Source organism: Triplophysa rosa, linkage group LG11 (assembly GCF_024868665.1).
Source record: "Triplophysa rosa linkage group LG11, Trosa_1v2, whole genome shotgun sequence".
In the NCBI taxonomy this organism is placed as follows: Eukaryota; Metazoa; Chordata; class Actinopteri; order Cypriniformes; family Nemacheilidae; genus Triplophysa; species Triplophysa rosa.
In genome coordinates this window covers 17,550,392-17,578,161 of record NC_079900.1, presented here as the reverse complement: position 1 = coordinate 17,578,161, position 27,770 = coordinate 17,550,392, and the positions used below count along the sequence as shown (strand labels likewise).

The 27,770-nt window shown below is 40.3% G+C and overlaps 1 protein-coding gene across 2 annotated transcripts; it reads right to left on the bottom strand.

Annotated features, from left to right (window-relative positions):
- Nucleotides 1-248: 248 nt before the first annotated feature.
- On the bottom strand, nt 249-27,420 carry ints1 (integrator complex subunit 1). 2 transcript variants are annotated; one of them, XM_057346462.1, is made up of 48 exons: nt 27,337-27,420; nt 26,895-26,982; nt 26,515-26,802; nt 24,979-25,175; nt 24,673-24,810; nt 24,434-24,593; nt 24,258-24,363; nt 23,985-24,171; nt 21,914-22,059; nt 21,645-21,786; nt 20,980-21,156; nt 20,786-20,894; nt 20,583-20,703; nt 20,395-20,472; nt 20,151-20,308; nt 19,825-19,921; nt 19,517-19,608; nt 19,358-19,418; nt 19,081-19,278; nt 18,857-18,986; nt 18,595-18,774; nt 17,854-18,003; nt 17,579-17,758; nt 17,390-17,494; nt 17,058-17,225; nt 16,858-16,969; nt 16,620-16,778; nt 15,507-15,653; nt 15,309-15,407; nt 15,081-15,205; nt 14,729-14,983; nt 14,485-14,644; nt 14,205-14,336; nt 10,281-10,461; nt 9,019-9,142; nt 8,581-8,705; nt 8,417-8,504; nt 5,736-5,983; nt 4,097-4,226; nt 3,870-4,003; nt 2,936-3,128; nt 2,583-2,704; nt 2,363-2,472; nt 2,163-2,279; nt 1,787-1,857; nt 1,619-1,710; nt 1,431-1,540; nt 249-597 (listed from the first exon to the last, which is right to left on the bottom strand). In XM_057346462.1, the coding sequence occupies exons 2-48, from the start codon at nt 26,947-26,949 to the stop codon at nt 482-484; spliced, it is 6,573 nt and encodes a 2,190-aa protein (XP_057202445.1). In that variant the 5' UTR covers nt 26,950-26,982; nt 27,337-27,420; the 3' UTR covers nt 249-481. The 2 variants fall into 2 exon arrangements, with proteins under 2 accessions (XP_057202445.1, XP_057202446.1); XM_057346463.1 differs by having other exon boundaries at nt 2,163-2,276.
- Between the last annotated feature and the right edge of the window lie 350 nt (nt 27,421-27,770).

Genomic DNA, 27,770 nt, shown 5'->3' with positions numbered 1-27,770 from the left:
AGATGAAATCAGCGACACTGGACATGAACAACTTGCACTTTCATGGTAAATAGACTTCAATCACAGCATTCGTAGCATAGCTCAGATCTGTTAGGGATAAAATGTGAAAGAAGGGGGGGTCTGAAAACCTCATTTTCAACAGGCAGGGAAAGATTATACCCTTCCCGCATTCTCTTATAGAAAGTTATTTTAGATAAGAAACAACAACAGTCTTACAGTAGGTGTTATGGAACGCTAGTTAAAAGCAAACAGTAAAAACAAGATTTGACGCTTTTATAACTTCGTGGTTTTATTATTTAAAGCCATACACAAATGACAGACACTCCCAGCAGATGAACAGCACGTTTTTATCATTTTTTATTGGAAGTATTTAAAAGATGATGTCCAATGCTATGTCTCAATGCAGATTTTTATCAATGATGATGAATTGTGTCAACAGTGCATGACACTCGGAGTTAAAACCAAAGATAAAAACGGATGTCTATGTTGTTGCTTCCATGCGCAAGACCTTCAAGGATTCTGCAATCATGGAACTGGTGTCGATCTGACCGTAGATGCCCACCAAAAATGCTTTGTGGAGCAGAATATCAGCATGCTCTGAAAAGAAAAATGCAACGAAATTTTCTTTTTGATACAGTTACATGGCAACAGCATAAACAAACATTACTTTTGGGGCCCAAACTTGACATCCGGCACACATCCGCAAAGAATAGAGTCCCTGTAGATTATTTCTGATAACAAGCAAGGGAAATTACATTAGCTAGCTTAGTTAAAAGTTAACGTCTAATTAAATGTCTAATTAAAAGTATGTCTAGCCAGTGTGATTTTTTTATTATCAGTAGAAGAGCCGTTACTTGGCTAAACTTAAATGCAACAAAGTCTCACGACCCATTCAACAAATTGTTTATTTAAAAAATATTTATATACAATAAAATTTAACAAATTTGTATTTATTACAATTATCATACAATTAAATTAAATATAAATAAAATATAAACTTATGAATGTATAATATAAAGTTATATTATTAGCCACTAGCCAGACCGATCAACACACACAGACCGGAAGTTAACTTCGGGCCAGGTGCATGTGTCCGATGAAACCGTCTATAAGACAAAAGAAACCCACACCCTTGGAAAATATTCCAGGTTTAACACACCTTAAACATTATCAAGAACATCTGTGGCATGCTGCCGACTACCATAGAAGCATTATGGCTTGTCTCTCATTTTGTAAAAACAAGCACATGACAAAATCGTTTTTCTTTACTTAAAACTTTTGCCAGATACCAGCAAGGATATCGGAAAGAGATGAACACAACTATCCACAAAGAACAGTTTACACAGAAAAATCCACCCACTCCAATTACGTCAGTGAAGCACAATCAAAAGTACATCCACACACGACTGTAGTCCTACTCGACAGAATACCTTGACAGAGCAGCACATATTCCGGCAGGTTCCTCAGGGCTGTCTGCACCACATCAAAGTTCCCGCTGCCCAGACAGTACATGAATGTTGGCAGGAATTCAGCAGCCATGCTAGAGTCAACAAAGATAACAAGAGTCAGAATGTATTTGTAACGTTCGATAAACATTATACAATCTATTGACTCTCACCTGGGGATATTCTGGATACACCGCAGGGCCAGACTGAACGCCATGTTACGGCACACCTCCTCAGGTGAACTCATCAGCCTCTGAAGATCGTTCTGATAAAACATGACATGTTACATGTACCTGTTTAATCTTGTTGTTTTTAAGCGTGCAATGCTGCCATGTACTTACCACAAAATACTGAATAATTTCAGGATTCCTTTTGGATTTCTCGTCCACTTCCGTCAATCCCTCGAACACATCTAGAACAAAATACACCACACATCATTAATATAATATAATTAATTATATAAAATGTAACGTATTCAATTAAAAAATAAATAAAAACGTAATATATTTTACATTTTATGAATAACTATATTAAAAAAAATATATATATATATTTTTATTAACCACATCTTTCCTTTACCAAAAAAAGAGTGTTGTTCTCCGAGCTCTGTTTATTTTTCTTTTATTATTTTCTGGAAAAAGCCATTTCTGGTTTGAACCAACCCATTCCATTTCCCTACAAAACAGATTGCTTAAAGAAGTGTTGTACAGATCTCACCCTCAATAGCTTCTCCTCTAGAGATTTTCTTCAGGCATTTGGTCATGTCGGCTGCAGTCAGAGGCAAAGAGGCTGAGATGTTGACCAGCTGGAGGGAACCTGATGACGAATCATCTACTGAAAGTACATATAAGAGACACAGGTTTTGGAAAAGAACATATCACACATTTCCTTGTGATGTTAGGTGTGCGACTCCTCACCATCTCTGTCCTCTGCGGCGCTCTCCGAGGAACCAGACTTTACAGGCAGAGCCAGTCCAGCAAGCAAAGACTTGAGCTGCACCAGGTCTGGATTCTCAGTGGACAGACCCCTGTAAGAGTGAAAACACCAGGAGCACATTTACATTCACGATCTAAAAAGAGTGACTTTAATCATGCAAAAAAGTATGCAAAAACAAACAAACACAAATAGAAGTCTTACTGGAGAATATCAGAGTGTTTCTGAAGGAAGGGCACAGCAGATGCTGCATCGTGGGTAATGTATTTCTGGATGAACCGTACGAATTTATTTATGATCGGCAAACGGGATGATCTTTTAAAGTTCTGCAAGAAAATGGTTTGAGATTCATGCTTAGTTTAAGATTTTTCAGCGGATAAGTAAAGAATATGTTATATTCAGAGTATATCAGCAAAGATTAAACTAATATTATATTTAATCCCCCAGAAATGTAAAAAAGAGACATACATTACCTTTTTAAAAAAGAATTACAATCATTAAACAAATGTATATTTTTTAATTGATATTATATCTAGTGTGTTGATGGCTTGCTGTACCTGTAGGACTTTGATGAAGGACAGCAGACAGTCCTGCAGTGCCCTCTGGTGGTCAGAATGGAAAACCAGCGGCTGCAGCAGCTCGAGGATAGCCAGAACATCACTGAAGAAGGTGACATGGTTCTGTTGCTTGATCTCCTGCATGTTCAGATGGATGCGGCCATGCAGGAGAGCAGCAATCATGGACAGGTGTCTGAAAACACACATCACTCTGTTACACTCTTAGTATAAACACTGAAGACAAGAACAGACATCTATTTACCTTTTTTAATAAATGTACTTAATCTTACTGTGCACAATTTACCAGTGCTTGTTTTTATAGCCTTTTTATAATATTTTATATAAATATATACACACACACACATGTCTGGTTTATTATCTCCGTGGGGACAGTCCATAGGAGTAATGATTTTTATACTGTACAAACTGTATATTTTATCCCCTAAACCTAAAACTTTGTGCATTTTTAGATTTAAAAAAAATATTGTTCTGTACGATTTATAAGCTTTTTTGCCCATGGGGACCTCAACTTTGGTCCCCACGGTGACACGAGTCCCCATGAGTTGGTGTGTATTCAGGTTTAGGTCCCCTCCGGGATATAAAAACAAGGCCACACACACACATATATAAACATAACATAACAAAAAAACATGATTTATAAAAATAATAATGGAGTTATCTCATTTTAGAACCAAACTCTATATCTATATCAAATATATCAAATAATGACTTGCATCTTTAAAATGATTTCATGATCAGGTCAAATGTCAATAAATCAAATCTGCCAACAATTATTGAATATTAAGTTCAACTCGGAAATGTGTCACGTTGAGGTGGAAATGAATACCAATAGGTTTCATGTCTTTAAAACCTACTGCTATATAAAATCCTGTTTGCTCAATGATGATTTTTGAAAAAGTGCCATGTAGCAAACCTGAGCAGAAGCACCGGGTGGGACACGGCCAGTTTCCTGCAGGCCAGATTAGCATCGGCCACACGGTTCTCTGCAGATTTAGAGTCTCCTGTGTCAGCTAGCAGGGTGATGAGACGATGCACTAGAACATCCAACTGAACACAAGCCCACACACACCCACTATAATCATCACAAACTCTGTTAACAGGAGCTTCATGATATCAGGTGTCACATGGTGCATGTGTTACCTTGCAGGTGCTGCCGTCGGCTGCTCCCTCTCCGCTCAGTGAGGCCTCTGGTAGGCGGACGTGATGGATGACCTCTGGAAAGTGCAGGTAGATCTGCAGTAGCAGCGTCTGACACCTCTTACTCATTATACTGAAAACAGATAGACAACATTTAACTGTCGTTTTATAAGAATACCACAAACACTAAGTTACAAAAAGGCAACAGAAAAGGTCCGCTACAGCCCTCGAGACATTTGCATGGTGTAACTAGGAAAAAGCACCGATGATGGTTTACAACAAGGCCTTCGTGTTATCAGCCACTGAAGAACACTCGAGAGCACTCACAACTGCTTGTCCAATCAAGCGGAGGCCTGTTTAAACACATTTTGTTGCCTAATTGTGGTTTATGCCTGTTAATCCGCTGTTGTGTTCACTAGCAACAGATAGAAAAACTGAACTCCCAACAAACACACAGGCGTTTTTCCCACTAAACACACTTTACCCTGTGTAACAGACAGCTTAGCTCCACTTAAAACTACTGCACGTCTTCGTCTGACCCGGTCCCAAGTTTTCCCCCTCATTAAGGGGGTTTAATAACCAAAGGCACATTCATGAAACGAATGCTGCAGTCTGATCTGTCTGACAGCCCGGTCTGAGTCGCGATTCACAACAGAAGCCAAAGGAAAAGTTGGAGTCTTAATCCTGCATTCATTATATTACGCCGCGCTTTCTGGAAGATCACAGCGGCGAATGACTTTAGCTGCCTCTCATTTCACACCACAAGAGCTAATTACAGCCCCTCCCACTATTGTGCCCGCTGCGAGTGCTTCTGTTGTATGATGTGAGGCTTCTAGGAAGAACGTTCAGGGATTATCTGTTGGGAATGTCTGTATGTGTTTGGTTGCATATGGGGCAAACACTGACCTCTGCTTAAGGCTGCGATCTTTGTTGTATCTTTTATTTATAGTCCATGTGGTTTTTCATTGGCTGATTTTTAGAGGGAGCAGTGTGGGCGATGATCTATATAATGCCAATATAGTTAATGAGCGAATACAATGTGATGAAGGCAGGAGGACAAAGATGGTTATTTATTTAAATAGATTTTGTGTAAATTCTTATTTTATGTCAATTTAAAGCTGCAGTCCATAACCTTTTTGAATTAAAAATAAAAATATATTATAATAATGATTTACAATTTGAGTACAATTTCATGGAAAATGCTGACTTGGCCTAAACCAAAGTGAAGATAAGAACATAAAGTTACCTTTAATTTCGTTTCAAACAGAGGTTGGAGGTCAACGTATTTTACTTTTAATTCAGTGTTTTATTGACAGTAAAAGGGATAGTTCACACCGAAAATGAAAATTCTGTCACCATGTCCACACCCTTAAGTTGTTCCAAATCTGTATACATTTCTTTGTTCTGTTGAATTTGAGCCATTTTTGGTTCTGGGACATCATTCACTACCATAGTAGAACATTTTTTACTTTTTTTGTTCTGTTAAACACAAAATTAGATATTTGTAAGAATTTCAAAGCAAACAGCACCTTTGACAACCATTGTAATTTTTCCCACTATGGTAGTCAATGATGTCCCAGAACTGAAAATGGCTAACATTCCTCCAAATATATTTGAACTGAGAGGAACTGAGAGGACATACCTGTCTCCCCACTTTTTAACACAACTGATGAGATACTCAGAGATTTTCTTGACATTGTCGAAGTTTGAGTGAAGACAGCTGTGCAGCAGAGGCAGGCGGGACTGAAGGAGAGAACAAGAGACCTGGTCCAGATTGCTCTTGGAGGTCGGTGAGTCACGGCAGTTCAGTTCTGACTCAGACAGGATGAGATCCACCAGACTTATTAGCTCTTCAGGGCTCAGCTTCAAGACAAACTTCTCAGTGCGTTTCTGCAGAAACATACACACAACCAACACGGCCTCTTACTTTGCTGTGAACATCTTACAAAAGATGAGTCAAAATTTGCTGGACCGGCTGTACTTTTAAAACCTTTACAATGACCTATGTTTTCTAAACTATGTATACAAAATAAAACTCGTTTGCTGCGGTCTGAACTTGAGTGCAATTGTTCCCGGCACCCTCGCAGCATTGGTTTGCTTTCACACTCAACTTGATTATGTCGAACCCTGGTGCGCTTGCGTTTGTCTTACGTCATCAAAAAACAGAACACGGATCAATATATTGTTTTTATTAATTTGTAAATGGCATTTGGGTTTGCTGTATGCGTCTTGCATGAAGACGGCTTTCTGCTGCTTGCAAACAGACTATTTTAAGGAAACAGTGGATTACCATTGACCTGCCGCTCTGATTCCACTCACAACGCAGAAATACGATGCAGGCTCACTCTTGCTTGAATCCAAGGTAAATCATCAACACAAAATCTGTTTTATTGAAGGAAATACATCGTAATCGGCTTAAACGCATACGCAGATCACTTTACTTCCTCATCAAATGCGCACCCGGGTCCGTGTTACTTTCATATTCATGCAAACTGCCCCAGTTAGACAGCAACCGAACTCAGACCACCTCCTTCAGGTAGTCTCAGGTTCGGTGGCCTGGCGCGCACCTGGGTTCGCTTGACAGGTTTCACATTAGCGATTTTTCAAGCGAACCGTGCCCCGTTCCGAACTAAACTTCAACTGTGAAAGCCACCTAAATGCGTAAACGGAGCTATTTAAATAGAAACAACCCTTAATGTCACAGCAATATTATGTTAAGACATTACATGTTATGTCATATGCATGTTATTGTTGCACATACATACTTTTCTGTTTATTATTTTTATTGTTAATATAGATTCTTTGATTGTTTTAAGGGATTTGCAGCATCATACATTTTCATTTTACTGTGAGATGGACAGTTAAATATTTACTTGTCCTGAACCTTCGTTTTTTTAAAGGGGTCATATGACACGGCTAAAACGAATATTATTGTTTGTTATAGATGTAATGCAATGTGTATACACGATTTAAGGATTCAAAAACGCTGTATTTTCCACATACCGTGCATGTCTGTATCTCCTCTTTGCCCCGCCTCTCTGAAACGCGCTGATTTTTACAAAGCTATGATTGGCCAGGTAACCAGTGCGTAGTGATTGGTCGAATACTGCAAGCGTGTGACGGAAATGCAATGCCTCTTACCATATTTGGAACATCAGGTTCCAAAGCAATTGTACTGACAGGTATTCACCTTACTTGCGTATACATTTGGCATATCAAATCATACCACGAACTGACGTAGATTTGTGGGGGTGTGGTTACACGAGGCTTTTCATGCAGATCTGGGTGAGCATTTGCGTTTAGATACAATGCATCTTTTGTTTTTGCAAACTTTAATTTTTGCAATTTTACATGTCTAATACATGCATGGGCAACTTATAACACATATTCGCGCCATATGACCCCTTTAAGGCTTCAATTAGATGACTGACCCTGGTTAATGGCACAAAGACTATTCTAGTAGATGCGAAAGAAATTAGTGAAGATGTTATGCATTCTGTTGTAAAAGTAGGCCGTTTTAGTAAGTGTAATTCTTTTTTTTCTTTTTTCCCGCTTCCCTGTGTGTTGAAGAACACACCGCTTATTATTTTATAATTCTGAGCTCCGTGGTCTTTCTTACACAAAAATTCATGAGTTTTTTCTGCAGAGCATCATATCAGACTAAGGAGAGCAACATGATGCAACGAGTCCGCGTTACTTTTGGGGAAACTTGTTTGACGTGCACAAGCAGTACACGGTGCGCGTTTCATTGATTTTAAACATGTAAGATAGTTCTGTCCGAGTTTACAATGCAGAAGCGGTGTGGTGTCATTTGCCTGCGCTTTACAGCTTTAACAAATTTGAACAGAAGTTCAGAAATATATGAGAATGCAGAGAACATTGTTTTTTTTTGTTACCCATGCTTTACATTTTTAACAAAAAGTTGCCTGTGAGTAAATAGTAATTAACGGACCCCTTGCAGTTCCCCCTGGTTGAAGACCCATGGTTTAGAGCTACTGTAGAAACAACATGATGAATTCTATTTAAGGGGACCCGCGTTGATAGAAATCGCTCATTCTAAGGTAATAAAAACATAACGCTTCATTATGTAAGGTCTTTATACACCTCTGAAGGCATAGTTATGTGTATTATATTGCATTTCTGTCAGTTTATGCTCCAAAAATTACACACAGCACCTTTTATATGAGAAGTCACATATTAACGTGGTAATAGTTGTAACATCAATACTGTGAATTTTTGTCCATGTGGACTGAAGTGGAATTTTAAGTTGGTTTACAAAGAACAAACTATTTTTTAGTGAGGAAAATGCGAGTCCAGCCAAACCTGAGGAGTTTTCTGGTCTCGCCCCTGCCAGATCCGAGGAATGTGACTGCAGGCCCACAGAAAGTCTAGAGCTGAGGTTGGGTCCAGCCTGGAGAACGGATGAAACACATACTCAGTCAAGTACAGCATAGGAAAGATGACAGTGCCGGGAGGTATTCGCTCACCTCTGCTTTTTGTTAAGCAGAGAGCTAATGCACTGATGCAGTGTGCTCCAATTGGACTGGTGTGTGAGCAGGGCCAACAGATACGGCCTGTAGGAGGGGGCCACATTCACACCACCGCCTTTAACCTGAAACAAACAATGGGAAAGTTAACAATTAGCATAATGTCAAGTCCACATCACAGGGTTCCCACTCTACAGGGTGGATAACAAAGCAGACTATACCGCACAGGTGTGTTCAGGTTTGAATCCTCCCCTTTTAAAATTATCAAGCAAAACCAAAGATCAAACCAGATCAAATTGTGGTCTTTGCCATTTTAATGCAAAACATGCATCAGGCGGCCCGCAAACATCTGTGTGGCCCAACAGTACAACACACTACTTCTAAAACACTGCCCACACCCACTTACATTGTCACAGTTCAGGAATGTCTTTTTTTTACCTTGTTTTGAGCAAAGAGCAGCTTCTGCTGAAGATCTGAACACACGGAGGTCACCTCGGGGTCAAGCAGTTCCAGCCAATCCACCAACAGCCCTGAACACGAGCCAGGCTTCTTTGACTCAGAGCTGCCAGAGAGAACGCACGCTCATCAGCCCATACAATACACCATGTTCTCAATAAATGTCAGTAAAATATAACAGACATGGAATTCACCATGCTGTTTCTACAGTAACCCTAAACAGACAAAATGCTCTATAGAGCGAATTTTGTAAATACTTTATGTGCTTCGGCAAAGAAGCGAAAACATGACGACATCTTAGTTCTGTGTCAGCCACCGTAGTGCTTCAAAAGGGAGGGGAGAGCGGTGGAGTGAGCCGTTGGTTGCAATTCGCAACCTCACCACTAGATGCCGCTAAATTTCACACACTGGGACATCAAGTAACTAATGCAAGTTTGTTTTTCTTACCCCAATGGCAGAATTTTTACTAATTCTAAGGTCTAAGACTTTCTAAGACTAAGGTCACTTAGGTCACTTTCCTTGTCAAGGAAATGCATCTTTATTTAGGAATTTTTTATATTTGTCCTAGAAAACAACAAAAAAATGCTTAGCAAAGAGTATAGATACCGAGAGTAGAAGCTCAATAGAACGTTCCATTGCAACACCAGCGTTTTCGCCATTTTGGGGTGAAAGCGACCGCTTTTTTCTATCGCGATGGCAATATAAGCTGCTTTGTTAAAAAAATAAAAACATTAAAGCCAAAATTCAACCCGAATGATGATAATACATGATGACAAAAGCCTTGGCTCGCTAAAAACCATGTCAGTTATCAAGCATTTTCACCCCAAAATGGCAGCCGCTCTCTTTCCCAAAAACCACCAGTTTTGCCTCTTAGTAACTCATTGTGCTTAGTAAGACATTTTTTGCATTGAAGAAATAACAAGAGGGTTAATAATAATAACATTTTCTTTTTTTTTAGATGTACTATTCCTTTAAAACATTCAAAAAAGACCAATTATGGGGAACTACAGGGGTGGACAGGGTTCCCCTGCTGCAAAGCCAGTATCCTTTAGTAAACACTGACTAATGTGTTTTTGGTCTCACTATGGTAACTTGTGCTGTTGGATGCGTGATAGAAAGAAAGCATTAACCAATTTTTACTGTGTTCCATCCCCACCTAGAAACAGTATCACCAGCACACAGTAAGAAAACCTATGAAGTGTTGTTGGCCCAGTGACGAGACAAAAGTGACTCATCGCACTCACATTTTGGAATCCACCTCTATTTTCACCCCTCGCTCCTCTGTTTCCTGCAGCAGGAGAGAGATCACCATGGCGACGGGGCCCGCTGTGTTTCTGGGGGCTCCGGTCTCCGTACCGACGGTCATAAGCATGGACAACAGCTCCTCCAGATACGGGGACTTTATCTCTATCAGCCCCTGCAACACTACACACAAACACATTTGTTTTTATCGAACGGTAAGTGTTCTTGAAAAACACACACAGGTCCAGGAATAAAAAACAAGCCAATCACACACTGCAAAAATGAGAACCACTTCACGCTTCGTTTCGGAGTAATCGTCCTCCAGGCCCCCAGCCCACAGTAACGTTCATGAGGGTTTAATGTCTCTTTCAAACTTAACCTCGGTCGCTGGACATAAAAACAAGCTCTGATGTGTGGCCCTGCTGTGTGTGGTTGTTTTTGTTTTGAGTGAGTTTTTAGGGCGGCATATTAAAACGTATAAAGAGAAACACATTCAGGACAGCGGCGGCGATGCCGGCCATGAGTCAGACGAGCCTTCATGAACCTTCCGGAGAGACTGACTAATGCTGGCAACCGACACGCAGAGCTCGACTACCACTGGATATCTCACTTACCCCCTCTCCTCGTCTGTCAGACCTACGTTAGCCACAGATATTTTACAGACAAAAACGAGTTGAAAATATTTTCCGTGGCATAAGTTGTTTTTAAAACCCACTGTGTGGTTGTAAGAGGGGCTATTATTAAAGTTAATAACAAGTTTTGGCTAATGCATTTAAAAGGTGTCATATTATATGTTTTCTTCTATGATTCTTTGTTTCCCTGAGGTCCACTTACAATGTGTGTTTGGTGTCGAAACAGTCCTAACTTTGTTTTTCATGACCATTTTGCACAATTTCTCAGGTCGGTTTCACACAGCTCATGTGAATGGTACCAAAACAGCGAGAACTACTATAAAAGATCGTAAAAGGTGAATTCATTTACATGAAAAGGGAGACTTCTGTTGTGTCTGAAACCGCTCCCTCGTTCACTCCTTCACTATTTCCTATATAGCGAATGACAATTGAGTCCACTATATGGGGATGAAGTGAATGAAAATGAGTGAGTGGTTTCGGACACTGACGTCTATAGCCTGCGTCTGATAGTACTGTCGCAGATGTTCTTCATAAACATAACGATTAGCTTATATTACACATGTGTGGCTTTTGTGAATTCTTTTATAAAATACTCAAATTCATTTTCACTTTATTTGTCACGTTTGTTGTATTAGTTTAATAGAAAAGAGAAAAAACAACTGTTACATTTATTTGCAGGCATGCTTATTTACCCCCTTTGATAAAATTATTTAATATATTTAAAATAAAACACAGGGTTTTTCCTGCATAGAGAAATTGGAGGCGGCCGCCTCTGTCAAATGTTGTGCCGCCTCAGACTCTCGCCAAAATTATGTGGGGTGTCTTCACAAGAAATGCTGCGTGCATTTAACAGACTGTCATTTGTAACTGCAGTTGCGACATTACACCACAGTGGAGGCGCTGTTTCATTATCAGCACACTGAGGTGCTAAAAAGAGTCGCAGAACAAGAGTTCGTTTTGCATTCCAAGTACGTTTAACTTCTTGAAATTTCTTAAATTAACATGCCGCACATCATTGTAATGTCTTTAGCTGTGCAGTTAGATCGTCGAATCAGCGTAGACTGTACACAGCGAGTTGCACATTGCGTTCAAAACGACTCGCACACGAATGACTCATTTGAACCGATTCATTTAAACTATTGAACTTTTCAGTCACTAGCGAATATAAGAGATCATTGAATCATTTAAAGTGAACCACAGAGCATGAAAGATGTGAATGAGCTTTGCTCATTTAGTAAGACTGGTTAATTCAGTTGGCTATTGTGGGCTGAAAAGTTAGTTGAAAATGATAAAAAAAAAAAGCTTTATTTGATTAAAAAAACATTTCTGTTTGTTTGAATAAAAGTAATGTTTTATATAACTTCATAATTGTCATTTTTATCTAATTTTATTAGAACTTTTAATATGTGAAAGTCACTTTGGTTAAGCCACTTAAAGGTACGGTAGGCGTATGTGTGTGTGTACAAGATCAGGATGGCACCACCTCTGCCTCATTTTGAGCCAGGAAAACCCTGAAACATTACTGTTTATCACATGTATTTGATCTGCTTATTCTTTAAAGTGGAAAATAACTGTCAAGAATAACAAACATATGTGTGTATAATCATACATTTGTGGCATTAACGGTCAGTGTCCTCCAGCTGATTCTAATCAAGCGGTCGTCTCGTGTTGTATCATGGGAAATATTGATTGAACGAGTGTACATTGAATGTACACTCAAAATCAGAGTGCATTGTGGGTAAAAAAGAGTGAACGAATGTAGGGAATGAAGTAGTTCACTCAGGTTTTGGACATCACTACAAAATGGCAGACACCTGATATAGTGCACTATGTAGGAGATAGGTAGTAGTTTTAGACACAGCTTACATTTACAAATAGCCAATTCCAGCATTATGGATGTGACCGTTTAAGTCAAAACTGTACGAATATAAATTATTAGTTATTACCAACACATTGAACCACCTGTTTATATTTGATTAAACCTATGATGATAGATTCCAGAAATCAGAAAAATATCAGTCTATGCATGAGTATTCTATTTTAAATGGGTCTATTTTAAATTTTTCTGTGTCTTTGGTGTGTTATAAGTTGCCCATGCATGTATTAGACACGTAAAATTGCAAAAATGAAAGTGTGGGAACAAAAGATGCATTCTATCTAAAAGTGAATGCTCACCCAGACCTGCCTGAAACGCCTCGTGTAACCACACCCCCACAAATCTACATCAGTTCGTGGTATGATTTGACTAAGACCACCCAAATGTATACACAAGTAAGGTGGGCGTACCAGTCAGTACAATTGCTTTGGAACCTGATGTTCCGAATATGGTAAGAGAAGTTACATTTCCGTCACACACTTGCAGTATTCGACCAATCACTACGCACTGGTTAACTGGCCAATCATAGCACACCTCGCTTTTCAGAGCCATGAGCTTTGTAAAAAATCTGCACGTTTCAGAGAGGCGGGGCAAAGAGCAGATACAAATATACTGTGTTTTTGAACCTTAAATCGTGTATACACATTGTATTACATCTAAAACAAACGATAATACTCGTTTTAGCCTTGTCATATTACCCCTTTACAAGAGAGAAAAATTCATGCATTATGGATGTGACACACTTTTTTCTGTCAATTTCTGTCAATTAAGACGCAATATTACCCAACAAATGGAGAAGGGATCACTCTTTATAGTACACAAAATAGTTATTATATTTTAAAAAAATGTATGTGTCCATTTATGAGGAATAAGGACCATTACGGATGTGACAATTCACTTATCTGACTATGGAACACTGTACTTTAAAGTTTTTAAAGTGACAGTTAACCCACAAATAAAAATTCTGTCATTTTCTTCTGCAGAACACCAAAGAAGATATTTTGAAGAATGTTGATAACTGGACCCCATTCACTTGCATTTGTTTTGTGTCCATACAATAAAAGTGAATGGGGTCCAGTGCTGTTCGGTTACCAGCTTTCTTCAAAATATTTTCTTTTGTGCTCTGTGGAAGTCATAAAGGTTTGAAATGACAAGAGGGTGCATAAATGATGACAGAATTTTCATTTTTAGGTAAACTATCACTATCACGAGAAGGTATTTATACCACCAAATATTGACATCTGTATGGTAAAAAACCTTTGCATCAAATTGCCCAAACAGCATCTAAACAAATGGTTTGTATCTTTACAATAGTATTTAGTAATAACAGTTAACATTGTTACATATTCTCTTTTATAAGATCAAAATGTAATTCATCATGATAAGACAACCTGAAAAACACATGATGACTTAAATACCTTTTCTTATGAGTTCAGGTTCAACGTTGCATTTCTCTCCCGCTTTCAATGATGCAATAATGCCCCTGATCGCAACCTCAGAGTCACGTCTGTATGCAAGAGCATCAGCCAGGTGCAGAAACCCTGTACGAACTTATAAGAAAAAAAAGAGTCAACACAATCACAGAGAAAGTTTGAACATTTAACTTCAATCTGCCAGCTCTGCGCTGCAAAGTTTGAGGTGTTACAATGCTGTTTTTTCGTCAAATCTAATAATATAACACGATAAAGACCCACTCACCATCTGTGATGCGATGTTTGTGAGAGTACTGAGCGGCCAGAGATTTCAGCAGGCTTTGGAGTGGTCCTGTTTCTACTGCCGATCTCTCCAGCCAGGTCAACGTCTGAATGACGGTGTTAAAGAACAGTGTGGAGAAGCCGACGTCTTGAGACACCAACCCCTACAAGAGAAGAATGATGGGAACGAGCGGGAGATAAAGAACCTGTAACGATGAATATGAAGTAAATATATGTAGATGTCATGCCTGGTAGAGATGGAGCTGGCGCAGTAGAGGGCAGGAGATCGTGTGGCTGTGATGCATTGCCATGACCAGAGCTCCAGCGTGGGTGGAACTCAAAAGGGCTGCTAGGGCTTGTAAGAGTCGTCCAGCAGCTCCGCCCTGCTGGATGTGACCCTGCCGTGCACGTAACACCTCTTGGGCCAAAGACTGCTGCAGAGCTAAAGCCAAGGGCCGGACCGGGGGTGGAGGCCAACGTGGATCCACCTGCAGTGGAAAAAGCTTGAGGGCGAGAGAGATAATCCACAATTTCAAATCAACTTGATTGAAGCCAATGACTAGAACTAGATAATACACAGATCAGAATCACATGATGTACCTGTAGTAGAATCGCCGCGAGATCATCATCAGGGCCGATGACAGGCACCTGACTCACCGCTCTCATCTTTACAGAGCCATGAGGTGTTTCAACAGTAACCTTAGCCTTGCTCACGTCTGAACTGTCTGTAACACATTCGTATCGATCAAATTATTATCACATAAGCCCTGATGGCACTATGTGGTAAAAGCACAGTAAAATACTTCATCTACAGGTGTAGATGCTGACCTCTGCGTGGAGGAAGTGAAGCACTGAGTAAACTATGAAACGTGTGTCCACCTGTTGCTCCTCTCTCATGCTGAACCTCGACAAGATGAGCCATGTAGTCTACAGAAGAGTCATGAACATGTAAACATAGCCGCGATCATTTGACACACAATGAATGATGGGACAGTAGAGGCGCAAAGTGAAATGAGACATACTCACTTTTATCCATAATGTTCTGCTCCAGTGTCTGAGGATCATGGGATACGGCCTGGTCCAGATACTGTAGCAGTTTGCTCATGCTGGAGACGGGGATCCCGAAAGACTGGACGAACAACAGAAGCTGCTGAGGCTCAAGGTCCTGAAGAGCTGCGGAAAGAGTTTGAGAAACAAATAGAGTTGTCCATGACTACTGCCTGTGAGCCAGCTATTTAGTTCCTTAATAATTCAAAATACATTGGAAATTTCCAATATCTAAACTGTAATACCCAAATAAAAACATTTCCATCAAAAAAAATAATCGCAATGGCATGTTACAACCCACAGCAAATCCACTGCTTGAATCCAAAACAGCAAAACCAAATTAAAGCGTAACTATTACAATGTCCTTGAAATTACATTTCATGCAGTGTGTAATGTTGCTGTGTGTGAATGTAAGCAGTCTGCCAAGCGGTAAAGCCGAAAGTGAACGAATAACAAAGGCTTGGGGTAAAAAGGAGTCGACTCTGAATCACGTGAACTCGTCTGTCGTTCTAATTTCAGTTCCGCGTAAGATTTGCGTCACTCCGTGTAATGCCCGCCTACTGTACGTTCCACGCGGTAGACCAATCACAGCAGACTAGACCATCTGACCAATCAGATCAGAGTAGGCTGACAGAAAAGAGTGTTTTTCGGCGAACGAATCATTTGAGAGTCAGTCAATAAGTAAGGTAATAATAACTGCCTATTATTAGAAAATGAAAGTGTTTTTACACCGTGTATGTACGTAAACTTGTTGGACAGTCCAGAAACCAAAGTAGGACCTTAAAAATCACAAAATATTTACTCTTTAATATTCAGTAACTGATACATGACTTGCATTTCAAACTGATTTGGTGTTACTGATATTATGGAAAAAAATTGTATTATTTTTCTCTAATTTAAAGGGATAGTTTACCCCTAAATAATAAGTCTGTCACTTATTTACCCTCAAAATGTCTCTGCGATTTGTACAATGGAAGTCAATGGGATCCAATGTTGTGGTTGAGGAAAAAACTCAAGAGATTAACTTGTGTGAATATCATTACGTGCTATTTTTGACATCATTGTTCTTAAATACATTAGCATCCTCCATACCCGCATCTACCAATCGGGACACCTCAGAGCGGATCATTCTCAACTTCAGCCAATCAGGCAACAGAAGTGCCTCCTCAGACGTGTCAACCAGGAAAGCAGTAGGAAGGGGCTTTTTGTCAGGAAACCAGATATCCAACAAATTGTAAAACTCACTCTCCCCTGAAAAACAACACACACTTACTACAAATCAAACAAAGCATCCATCACCCAAGTCCACCAACAGAGCAGAGACACCGACCTTTAGGGGGTCCCAGTGTGAGCAAGATGACCATGGCATGGACCACCAGAATGTGCATAGTAGCCGTTTCTCCTGAAGTCCATCGCAAGAACACTTGATCCTGCGACTCTGACTTTTGAGTAACATATGAATAATGTTTTTCATAAACCAAAACATCAAAAAGAAAAAGAATTAGTGCGTCCATCTTATATTCTCTTTACCCAGCTGTAAAGGTCCTCTCCATCTTTGGTCTTCCTCATACGTCGGATGTAGGTAGAGAAGATGGATATCAGAGCGGAGAGAACGGCTTCGGACTCGGGCCTGCATGAGTGCTTGGAAAACAGGCTGTTCATTATGGTGGAGCGCTCCACTATCAGACGTGCCACATCCTGCGAGACATGCAGAGAGAGGAAATGCCAGCCAGGACAGAGGAAACAGGAAATGAGACAAGAAGTCGTTTTATAGAGAGATCAGTAGAGCGCCACATGAGTGAATGATGTGAGAACTCATTTAACATCAGAAATCCTGTTGTTTTAAAATCATATGACCTCACCAAGGCCAAGTCATTGTGGTGTGACTGCTCCTCCACCGGTGCATGCTGGGAAAGGTAGATCAAGTAGGCACTAATGGTTTGAGGATCCGTTTCCACATGAATGGCCTGTAAATAAAAATCAATGTCTCAATGAATATCATTTGACACCGTCATGCATTAGCATAAACCATGAGGCATATACAGACTGACCTGCTGCAGGGCACTGGAGGTCAAGCCTCTTACGCTGTCAAACAGAGGCAGTTTGGGCAGGTCCTGGAGGAGCCACTGGTAACCTGGCAGTAACTCGGCATCTCTCGAGTCTTCCTCCATGAGCTGATCTCTCTCCTCACCGTCCCTCAAGCCTCCCTCCGTCAGCACCAGAGACAAACCCTGATACAAACATCACATGGATGTTTATCACAATCCTACAAATCTAAATGAACCAAAAGTTGGTAAATGGGTGATTTTGAAGAAATCCAAATTACCTTCATGGCCAGCACTCTGGAGGCCACCTGAGAAGAACTGAGACGGCGTAGGAAATAATCCAGGACCTCACATGTGGTCTGTTCATCAGCTTTAGGACCCAACAGCAGGTCCTGTAGTCGCCCAAGCAGCTGCCTCTGTTTCTGCTGTCTCTGTGAAAAGAGAAAATCATGATCAATTTTAAAAGTAACATGAAATATGATTGTTTAAATGATAAATGATAAAAAATAAAAGCTTCCTCAAGTGCAGCAAGACACTATAAAATTACTTATGAATTCCTTGTGAATTACTTAAAGAATTCTTCAAGGTACAGTAGCAAAATAAAAAAACTGCTTAACTAAACTGAGCTTAAAGGAGTAGTTCACTTTCAAAATGAAAATTCTGTCATCATTTCCTCTCTTGTCATGTCAAACCTGTATGACCATCTTTCTTCCGCAGAACACAAAAGAAGATATTTTGAAGAATGTTGTTAACAGCCCCCCATTCACTTGCATTGGTTAGAAGTAAAAGGGGGCTGTGCTGTTCTGTTACAGACATTTTTCAAAATATCTTCTTTTGTGTTCTGCAGAAGAAAGAAACTCATATAGGTTTGAAATGACAAGAGGGCTTCAAATGAACTAAATTAGATTGACTATTAAAAAACTATTGTCATATTATTAACTCTTAAAGATATATAAAAAGTAATAATTGATATGAAGGTTGTTGCTAAAAAAACAGAAATGTGAGGTAAGCCTGAGCTTTACCTGTTTTTTCTTCGCTCTCTGCTCTTTGCTTTCTCCTTCCTCCTCATCATCAACGGAAGCAGCGTCATCGGCCGCATCGTGGAGGAGGAATTCACACAGGCACTGAACGGGCAGCACGTCTAAGGAACCTTCGCTAGACTGGACGAGATCAGCCAGCCATGGCATAGACTGAGAGGAGGCCTGGATGAAATCAGAAATGAGCGTTAACAAATTAGTCACGACTCTATATGAAGAAAAAACCAGCAAGTGAGTGTGTGTTTACTTGTCTCTGGATGATATTGAGCAGGAAGTCAGGGCTGCGGCTTCGGCACAGCAGATGGCCCAGTCGCAGGGACTGGTTGAGGCTCTTCACTTGCTCCAGTATGAGAGGAGGTGGTCTCCGTGGGGGTCCCCTGAACACAGAAGAAAACCAAAGAACGTATGATTCACCAACCTGCGTTTATGCATTCAGTGCTAATCACTAGAGAAACAAACAGGAAGTCATACTTTGGGTCGAGGCTGGTGAGCTGGGACAGCAGAAGGCTGTTGCTCTCCGTTATGGTTTGCTTGGTGGAGGCAGCAGCCAGGTGGCTCTCAAAGGCCAAGATCTCCTGCCTCTCCTTCTGAGAGATCTGCAACTCCCGGTTGATCATCTCAGTTTTGGTCTCTTCATCAGCCACCGTGCACGGAGGGTAGGAGTAGTTACTGAAGAAAAAGAAGGTTGCTTAAAAAAAAAAACGTAACGACAGCCACATTACAATCGGATCATGTGCAGAACACTAACTTTGTCATAACCATCTCCATCAGCATTTTCAGAGTGGGGTATCCATCCCAGGCTGCCAAACCTAAAACCATCAGCGATAACATCAACATCACACGGCGATCCGGTGGTCTTAATACGATAAATTGTGAAATGCAAAAATTGCGTAATATCCGCCCATACCGATTTTCTGTGGGTTGAACGCTGCCACCACAAGCAGCAGGAGCCAGGCCTTCCAGTAAAGCGTCGATATGGCCAGATTTGGAGGTTGATACCTAACATGGAACACACTAAAGTCATTTCACCAACCCTGAGTTAAAAACATCCCAGGCAAACACAGTGGTGGACGCCAGGATCAGTCCAACCGCAACTTTCAATGCTAATAGCCCATGACACCCGGTAATTATTTGGCAATACAACGCTGCTGAATCACAGCACAGTGAAACAAAAGTGAAAAGCAGAATAAAGTGGGTGAAAGGTGAAAGCCGTACCCTGCTGGCAGCTGGATGTTCTCTGGGTGATGGTACGTACAGAGGTTCAGCACAGCGTCGATCAGTTGGATCCTCTCCACCCGCAACACCTCAAGGTCTACATTTAACAGCAAACATCATCTCATGACCATTTGTGTTCACATTATGATGTCTGAAGTACACACAAAGCAGCTCTTCAAACAGGACGTGCCTTTGGCCGTGTCTGCTCATCAGTGTTCAGCGCCATGAGCGCTGCATTTTTTTTTTAAAGTTTGGCATTTTACACAGTATATTAAACGTAAATGTAAAATACGTAGATGCATTCTTTTCAACCAGGATTATCTCACCATCAGACTGAACTCCGGCGGCTCTTTTAACCAGGTGATCGGCCAGCTCCATGGCATCGGCAGGGCCCAGCGGCAAATCCCGTGACAGACCGATCACCAAGATGCGCATCAGTGTGTCCTCCAGCAGAGGAACCTCTGAGCATAGCCGAAGAAAGAAACTAACAAAGAAACAAGACGCCTGAGCTCAGATCGAACACAAAAGCATGTATTATTCACTAAATTCCAGAGGGAGATGATCTCTTACTTTCTCTCACTCTCAGGCGGCCAGTTATCCCACTTGTAATATGTTTCAGGCTGCTCTGTGAAAAGCACCTTGTGGAGGCTGTCCGAAGAACAAGAGCAGTAAAACAATATTCATTCATTTTGAGTCTTGAACATACATGTGTCCTGTAACATGCAGTACAATCCTATGGGATAGGGGTCCATACGTACCAGTGCACATAATCTTTAGCCCCGACTTTGCTGATGGTAGGAACAACAGAGTGCAGCCACCACACAGCGTCTCTCTGGATGGCAGCGATCTGGTTCTGAAAGGACCTCAGCACCTCCAGGTCTGAAACAAAGACACGTATGGATCCTACTTAATGTAACAGTTCCAACCATATGACACACAAAAAATCAATAAGAGATCTTACTCTTCTTCTCTCCTTTGTCCCAGGCGATGCCGGCCTCTTTCACCTGAGCCGTGATGCCCAACATCATGGACACCGTCAGCAGATCTGTCACTTGGATAACAAAGCGCTCCTAAAGCAAGAAATTAATATAACAGTCATGCCTGCGTAAGTGTCCTAAAGTGCACACAGATAGAAGCTCCAGAAGAAGTGCTCACTTTAAACTCCATTTCTACATAACTGGCCTCCTTTCTCTCCTGCATGAGGCCCAAACAAAAGGACTGGAAGTTGATCTCGTGTTTGGTTTGTTTAATGATTTCTCTAAGCAAGGCACGGGATGCACGCAGGTAATCGTCCTTGTTGGTCAGCAGGTCCTGGAATACCATGGCCAGAAACTGGAAGACAAAAACAAGGCTAAGAATATTTACTATGTAATGTGTCAACACGGGGGAAGAAGCTGAGAATCAAATTGTCAAAATATTTCATGGGGTCTTAAACTAAAGTAATAATTTACTCACCCTCGAGTTGTTCCAAATCTGTGTCAATTTCTTTGTTCTGATGAACACAATAGAAGATATTTTGAAGAATGTAGGAAAGCAAACCGTTTTGGGTCACATTTGACTACCATTGTAATTTTTCCTACTATGGTAGTCATTGGGGTCCAAGAACTGTTTGGTTACAAGCATTCTTCCAAATATCTTTCTCTGTGTTTATCGGAACTAAGACATTTATACATATTTGGAACAACTCGTGGGTGAGTAAATGATGACAGAATTTTCATTTTTGGGTAAACTATCCCTTTAAGAACGAGGGAAAATTATCAAGATATATGACCAAAGCTATCTAAATGTTTCTAGATGTTGGTGGATTAGCACAAAGTTACCTTGGGTGCCTGCTCTGGGCTGTGCTGCAAGAGTGTATGGAGCACTTGCATATTATTCGGATTTCTGGCATTTGACAACTCATTAAAAATCACAAACTTCACCATGGTGCCCAGATTATCTCTGTGAGCATTCAAAAGCTCCCTGCAGAGAAAAACATGGACAAATGTGAATTTAAAAACAATAAATAACATTGTAAATATGCTTTTGTATAGAGCTACTATGTCCTAAAAGATACTCAGGAACACAGGACAGAAAAAGTGATGTTCACCTGACACACAGCATGTAGTGGTTGAGGAGAACTTTAGGTTTGAGACGGATCTTGATGAGGTTTGAGATGACCTCCATATCATCTGAGCCGTGTGTGTTACAGTTCATACAAAGAGACATGAGAAGATCCTGTGCTGGCCGAGTCAGCTGGAAAAAAACACAAGTAACACCAAACCAAATCATCGGACCAGTGGTTTTTATATTGTCTGTGTTGAATGAAACCTTGTCTCTACATTTTTCATATTTTTTCATAAATCATTAGAATTGGTCACAATTTATGTTTGTCTGTGGGGTTTGCATAAATTTAGCCAACAGAAAATACGAGCTTTTCAACTTTGACAACACAGTGTTCATTTTATTTCCTACAAAAGTGGAAGTTTGGGATAAACAAGCTTTCAGTTTGACAGTGACGATATTTTGACTAATGGTTGTTCGATATAATACGGCTAACGTTGATATCAAAATCAATTCACTATCTATTACATTGATAAACAGATTTGAAAACTGATTCGATGAGAAACAACTTCTTTTTTTTAAGCCAAAAGGGAATACAAGTGCTCTTAATATTCTAAAAAAGAACAAAATATTGTTCAATTGATTAGTCTATTAATAGGGCTGTCTAACAATTAATCGCATCCAAAATAAAAGTTTATGGTAACATAATATATGTCTGTGTACTCTGCATATTAATTTGTATTTATAAATACACACACACACACACATACAGTGAGGGAAATAATTATTTGATCCCCTGCTGATTTTGTAAGTTTGCCTGCTTACAAAGAAATGAAGGGTCTATCATTTTTATGGTAGGTTTATTTTAACTGATAGAAACCGAATATCGAAAAAATGTATATAAAGGTTATAAATTGATTTGCATTTCAGTCAGTGAAATAAGTATTTGATCCCCTACCAACCAGTGAGGATTCTGGCTCCACAGATTGGTTATGTGCCTATATGGACCACAGATTAGTCCTGTCACTTTAAGAAAGTACTCCTAAATCAGCTTGTTATGTATATAAAAGATGCCTGCCAACAGAATCTGTATCTTCCAGTTCAACCTCTCCACCACCATGGTCCAGACCAAATAGGTTTTAAAGGATGTCAGGGACAAGATTGGAGACCTGCACAAACCTTGAATAGGCTACAGACAGAAGCTTGGTAAGGAGGAGACAACTGTTGGTGCGATTATTTGGAAATAGAAGAAATACAAAATAGAGAGAAATGCTGACTATGACCCCAAGAACACCAACAGAGAAGCACAGTGTTGGAAACATTCTGCTTTAGGGCTTTATCTCTGCTACAGGTATACAGGATGACTTCACCGCATTGAGGGGCTGAGGGACGGGCCAGTGTACCCTAAAATCTTGGACGAGAACCTCCTCCCCTTAACTAGGTCACTGAAGATGGGTCATGGATGAGCCTTTAACATGACAAAGACGCAAAACATATTGCCAAGACAACCAAATAGTGGCTTAAGGAGAAGCACATTAAATGTCCTAGCCAGTCTCTAGACCCTAGTCCTATAGAACCTCTGTGAAGGAGGCTAAAACTCCAATTTGCTGAGCGACAGCCAAGAAACCTTAAAGATTGACAGAGGAGTGGACTAAAATGTATCCTGACACATGTGTAAACCTGGTGACCAACTATCAGAAATGTCTGACCTCTGTGCTTGCCAACAAGGGTTTCTACACTAAGTACAAAGTTATGTTTTGCTTGGGGATCAAATACTTATTTCACTGACTGAAATGCAAATCAATTTCTAACCTTTATAACATTTTTTCCCCCTAATTTTTTTGATATTCTGTCTCTATCAGTTAAAATAAACCTACCATAAAAATTTGAGACCATTAATTACTTTGTAAACAGGCAAACTTACAAAATCAGCAGGGGATCAAATAATTATTTCCCTCACTGTATATACTGTATATATTGCACACGTATTCTGTAAACACAAACTCGTATTCTGGATGCGATTAATCGTTTGACAGCCCCATCTATTAACAAAAACAAACAAACAAAAAACATTAGTTAAGAAACCAACATTTCCACAATTTGGCATGTTCATGTACCTTTGGATTCTGCAGCCACATCTCAAGTCTCTGGATAGCCATCAGTCGAATCTCTTTGTAGCCGCACGTTGCGGTCAGAAGGCGCAAGAGGTTCCTGGACACGTTGTCCATAGGCTGTCGACGGTTCAGCTGGTCCTTCAAAACTTCTAAAACATACTCCTCCACACTTTCAGCCAATTCATCATACCTGCAGCCAAAGAGTTCAAGACTCTCAAACTTTCAAACACCAACTGCAGCATCCACACATATAACAACCGAAACCAGACGTAATACCTGGGCATGATCTGTCCATCATCCTCTGGGCTGAGTTTCTCCTCTGCAATTAAAAGTTCGGTCTGACCTTCATCTTCATCTGGTGTGGAAGGATGGGGGCTGTTCCCTAAGATCCCAAACATATACACATAACATATTCCAGGTTTTGACAGAGAAACAGGCTCACGGACACCAACCTGCACTGAGATCTCCCCCTGATCTCCCCGTATCTGTCTGTAGTAGCATACTCTTAGGAGGCATATTGGTTGTGAAGGCGGTCTGGATGTTGTCAACAAAGGTTTTACAGTGCGAACTGTCTACCCAGATACGCTCACCTAGCGAGTCCTCGATGTAGACCTGGTAACCAACACAATGACTGTAAATCAATTCTATGATCAGTCTTATATCGACGTATGTCACAGACGTTGACCCTCACTTTGACAAATATCTCAGGCCAGTTTTCATCCTCCTCATAGGCGGCCATTAACAGATTGCAGGCCAGAACAGACACTAGGTTGTTTCCCTTGGCCTTGAAGTTAATGGAGGCATCACGGCGTAGCAAACTACAGAGAGCCTGAACAAAGACATAAAACACATCCGAAATATACATTTGATCAGTTTGTGTGTTCCCTGCGAATTGAACTCACGACTTTGGTCTTGCAAGCACCATCTTTGAATGGGTTACATTATCAGTAGCACCGTTAAACATTTTTATATTATAAAAGACAAAAATGTTATCTACCTCTATGACACCTTCTGTGGCAAAGACATTGGGCTTGATTTTGGCCAGGAACATGAGGCTGAGGTAGAGCGTCATGTCAGGCTTGGCCCGGTTCATCTTCAGTTGTTTGACGGCCCCACAGAGAACACCCTCAATGCGGTCATCATTACCCTCTGCCTCAGCTGCCTCAATCTCATCCAGAAGAACAGCAGGAGAGACTGAAACACAAGCAAACATGTTATCTGAATACAGTCAAAACATTTGGATCAAAACATTTCCATGGATGAAACTAGTGATTATGAAAGTATTTAAAGGGATAGTTCACTCAAAAAAGAAAATCATGAATTACTGAATTACTCACTCTCTATTCGTTTGGTTGAACACAAAGAAATATATTTGGAATAAATGGCTTGGCATAGTCCAGGCGAATTGCGCTTTCGTTCTGCATTTGGGGGTAAAACGAAGCTCGAAAACGTTGAGAGACGGAATAGTGTTTTCGAACAATCCAACACCCCTTTGTTTCTGGAGGCGGGGTTTACATAACGTTGGCAAATAAAAGGACGCGTTATTTCCCACAGACCAGGCGCCGCTACATAACACACCCACCTATTACGTAATGACCATGGACCAATGGTGGCTCGAGGGTGTTTACGGGCCAACTAGGGCTGGCCGATATATCATACGATTCTTATGCTCTCAGTTTCTCAATAACTTACGGTTAAATGCCGCCACATCCGAAAGCCAGAGGGCGCTCTTGCGCAGTAACTCCAAATATGGGAAACCGAAGAAGAACAATTAGTTCCATGAAATGCCTGTGGTCATATTCTATCGCTGTTCTTCAAACCTTTTCAGGTTTTTTCATAATAAAGTTGATTTATAGTAATGATGATAGACAAGTGTTGCTTTTTCAAGTGATTTTAGATCGAGCAGACGAGCAGTACTTCCTACTGACCAAACAGCCGTAGTTCACAGAATAGCTGTGCATAAAACATCGAATCGATTTAGACGTGTATAATTTGCCTGAATCGTGATATATATCGCTCAGCCCTACGGCCAACACGAACTTTCCCTGATAGTTCTGTTTGGTTTGCTGCAGCGAACTAGTGAAACGAATTTTCGTTTGGACCAGATTTTGTTCGAAATCAGGTCACAGACGGTCGTTTTTCGATTTCGAATGTAGTATGCCGAGCCCTTATTGCTATCAACCGACATTTCTGGGACTACATTGACTGCCATTGTTGAAACAATTAAAATGGTACTAATACTACTGTAAATTCTTCAAAATGGCTTATTTTGTGTTCAACAGAACAAAAAAATATATACAGTATATTTTTTTCTACTATGGTAGTCAATGGAGACCCAGAAATCTCAGTTGCTATCATTCCTCCAAATATCTTTCTTTGAGTTCAACCACACCACGAAATGTATACAGGTTTGGAACAACTTGAGGGTGAGTAATTCATGACAGCATTTTCATTTTTAGGTGAACTATCCCTTTAAGTCAGACTCTTTAGATTCTTTGCAGTCAAAGAACATGTAGTTCTCCATTATTCCTACCCTCAATAGGAACTACAGATGGCTCTTTGATGGAGGGAGAAATTGATCTTTTGTCAACAGCAGCCACCTCAGCGAGGCGTGAGAGGGCGCTGGGTGGAGTAGAAGAGTGTTTTGGCCGTTTTGATAGGCTGGACAGGCCAGAGGATGAGGGCAGGGATGAGGGTGGCTCTCTCTTGCGGTCCGGAGGCAAACCCGTAGATGCCGGTTTCAGAAGAGCTGGATTTGCTTTTGGCTCACTGCTCTGACTCTTCGATCCAAGGGCAATAAAATCCCCTGGAGGTGGGTGACCTGAGGAACATCAAAAGACAATAAAGACACATCATGCAGGGCTACTTCACCTATGGCTTTTTACTGTATGTAATCACAGTTAAAATACTTACCTGATGGTTTAGTACTACTAGGTCGCCTGATGCTTGTTGGTTTTGGCCTATTCATTATGACACAATTTCAAGCTCGAGCTTAGTGAAACTGTAAGACATAAAAAAACAAATTGTTTTCATGTAACTTATACTATACAAATATATTTTGTTATTTATCTTCGGCCCCCACAGCATTCACTTTAGTAATCCTGCTATGAATAAGGATGATAAAACTTATTTTTTACGTCCTTCAAGAGTTCTTACTTTAACTTTAACACAAGCTGTAATTGGTTGGTCTTTCCAACATTGTCTTGACAGCTAATGTATTAGCAATACACCAATTAAATACTAGACGAAACTTTTTGGCTAAAAAAAATCGTCCGATACATAATATAACAGTATAGGACATACAATAGACTACTACTGTAAAAACGAAATATTTATTTTACATTTTAAGAGCTACCTCAGTTTTCCAAAGGCTCTGCTACATGATTAGCCGTGCACTGTGTTTCTCCGTCGGCTGCAGTGAGATATTATGCGCTCGATTGCGCCACCTGCAGCACTGGAGTCTAACTACAGGATCGCACCAAAGGGAAGGGTTTCATGCATTTATTTCTTCTCATTTAGCAGTTTGCTCAAAGCGACTTAAACATGCGGAAGCATACAAGTTTGAATCTGTTGGCTGAGTGATGCATGGATTGAACAGCAAATCAAATTAACTTTAATAGTTGCTTTACATTTCTTTTATTACATTTCTTTTATATAATTATTGTCATTGTTAGCAGAATTAGAATGTTATTAACAATTTTGGTAGTTTTTCAATATTTATCCTAAAAGCAAAACCAGCTACAACATTTGAATACAAAAATATTTTGCTTGTAAACATTAATTAACATG

Bases quoted from the DNA above. Each gene is read 5' to 3' on its own strand.
- ints1 (XM_057346462.1), bottom strand. From the start codon at position 26,949: ATGAATAGGCCAAAACCAACAAGCATCAGGCGACCTAGTAGTACTAAA. The intron at 24,594-24,672 runs GTGAGGGTCAAC...GTTGGTTACCAG, and splicing joins GGCCTGAGATATTTGTCAAA to GTCTACATCGAGGACTCGCT. The intron at 1,541-1,618 runs GTGAGAGTCAAT...TGTTGACTCTAG, and splicing joins TGTATCCAGAATATCCCCAG to CATGGCTGCTGAATTCCTGC.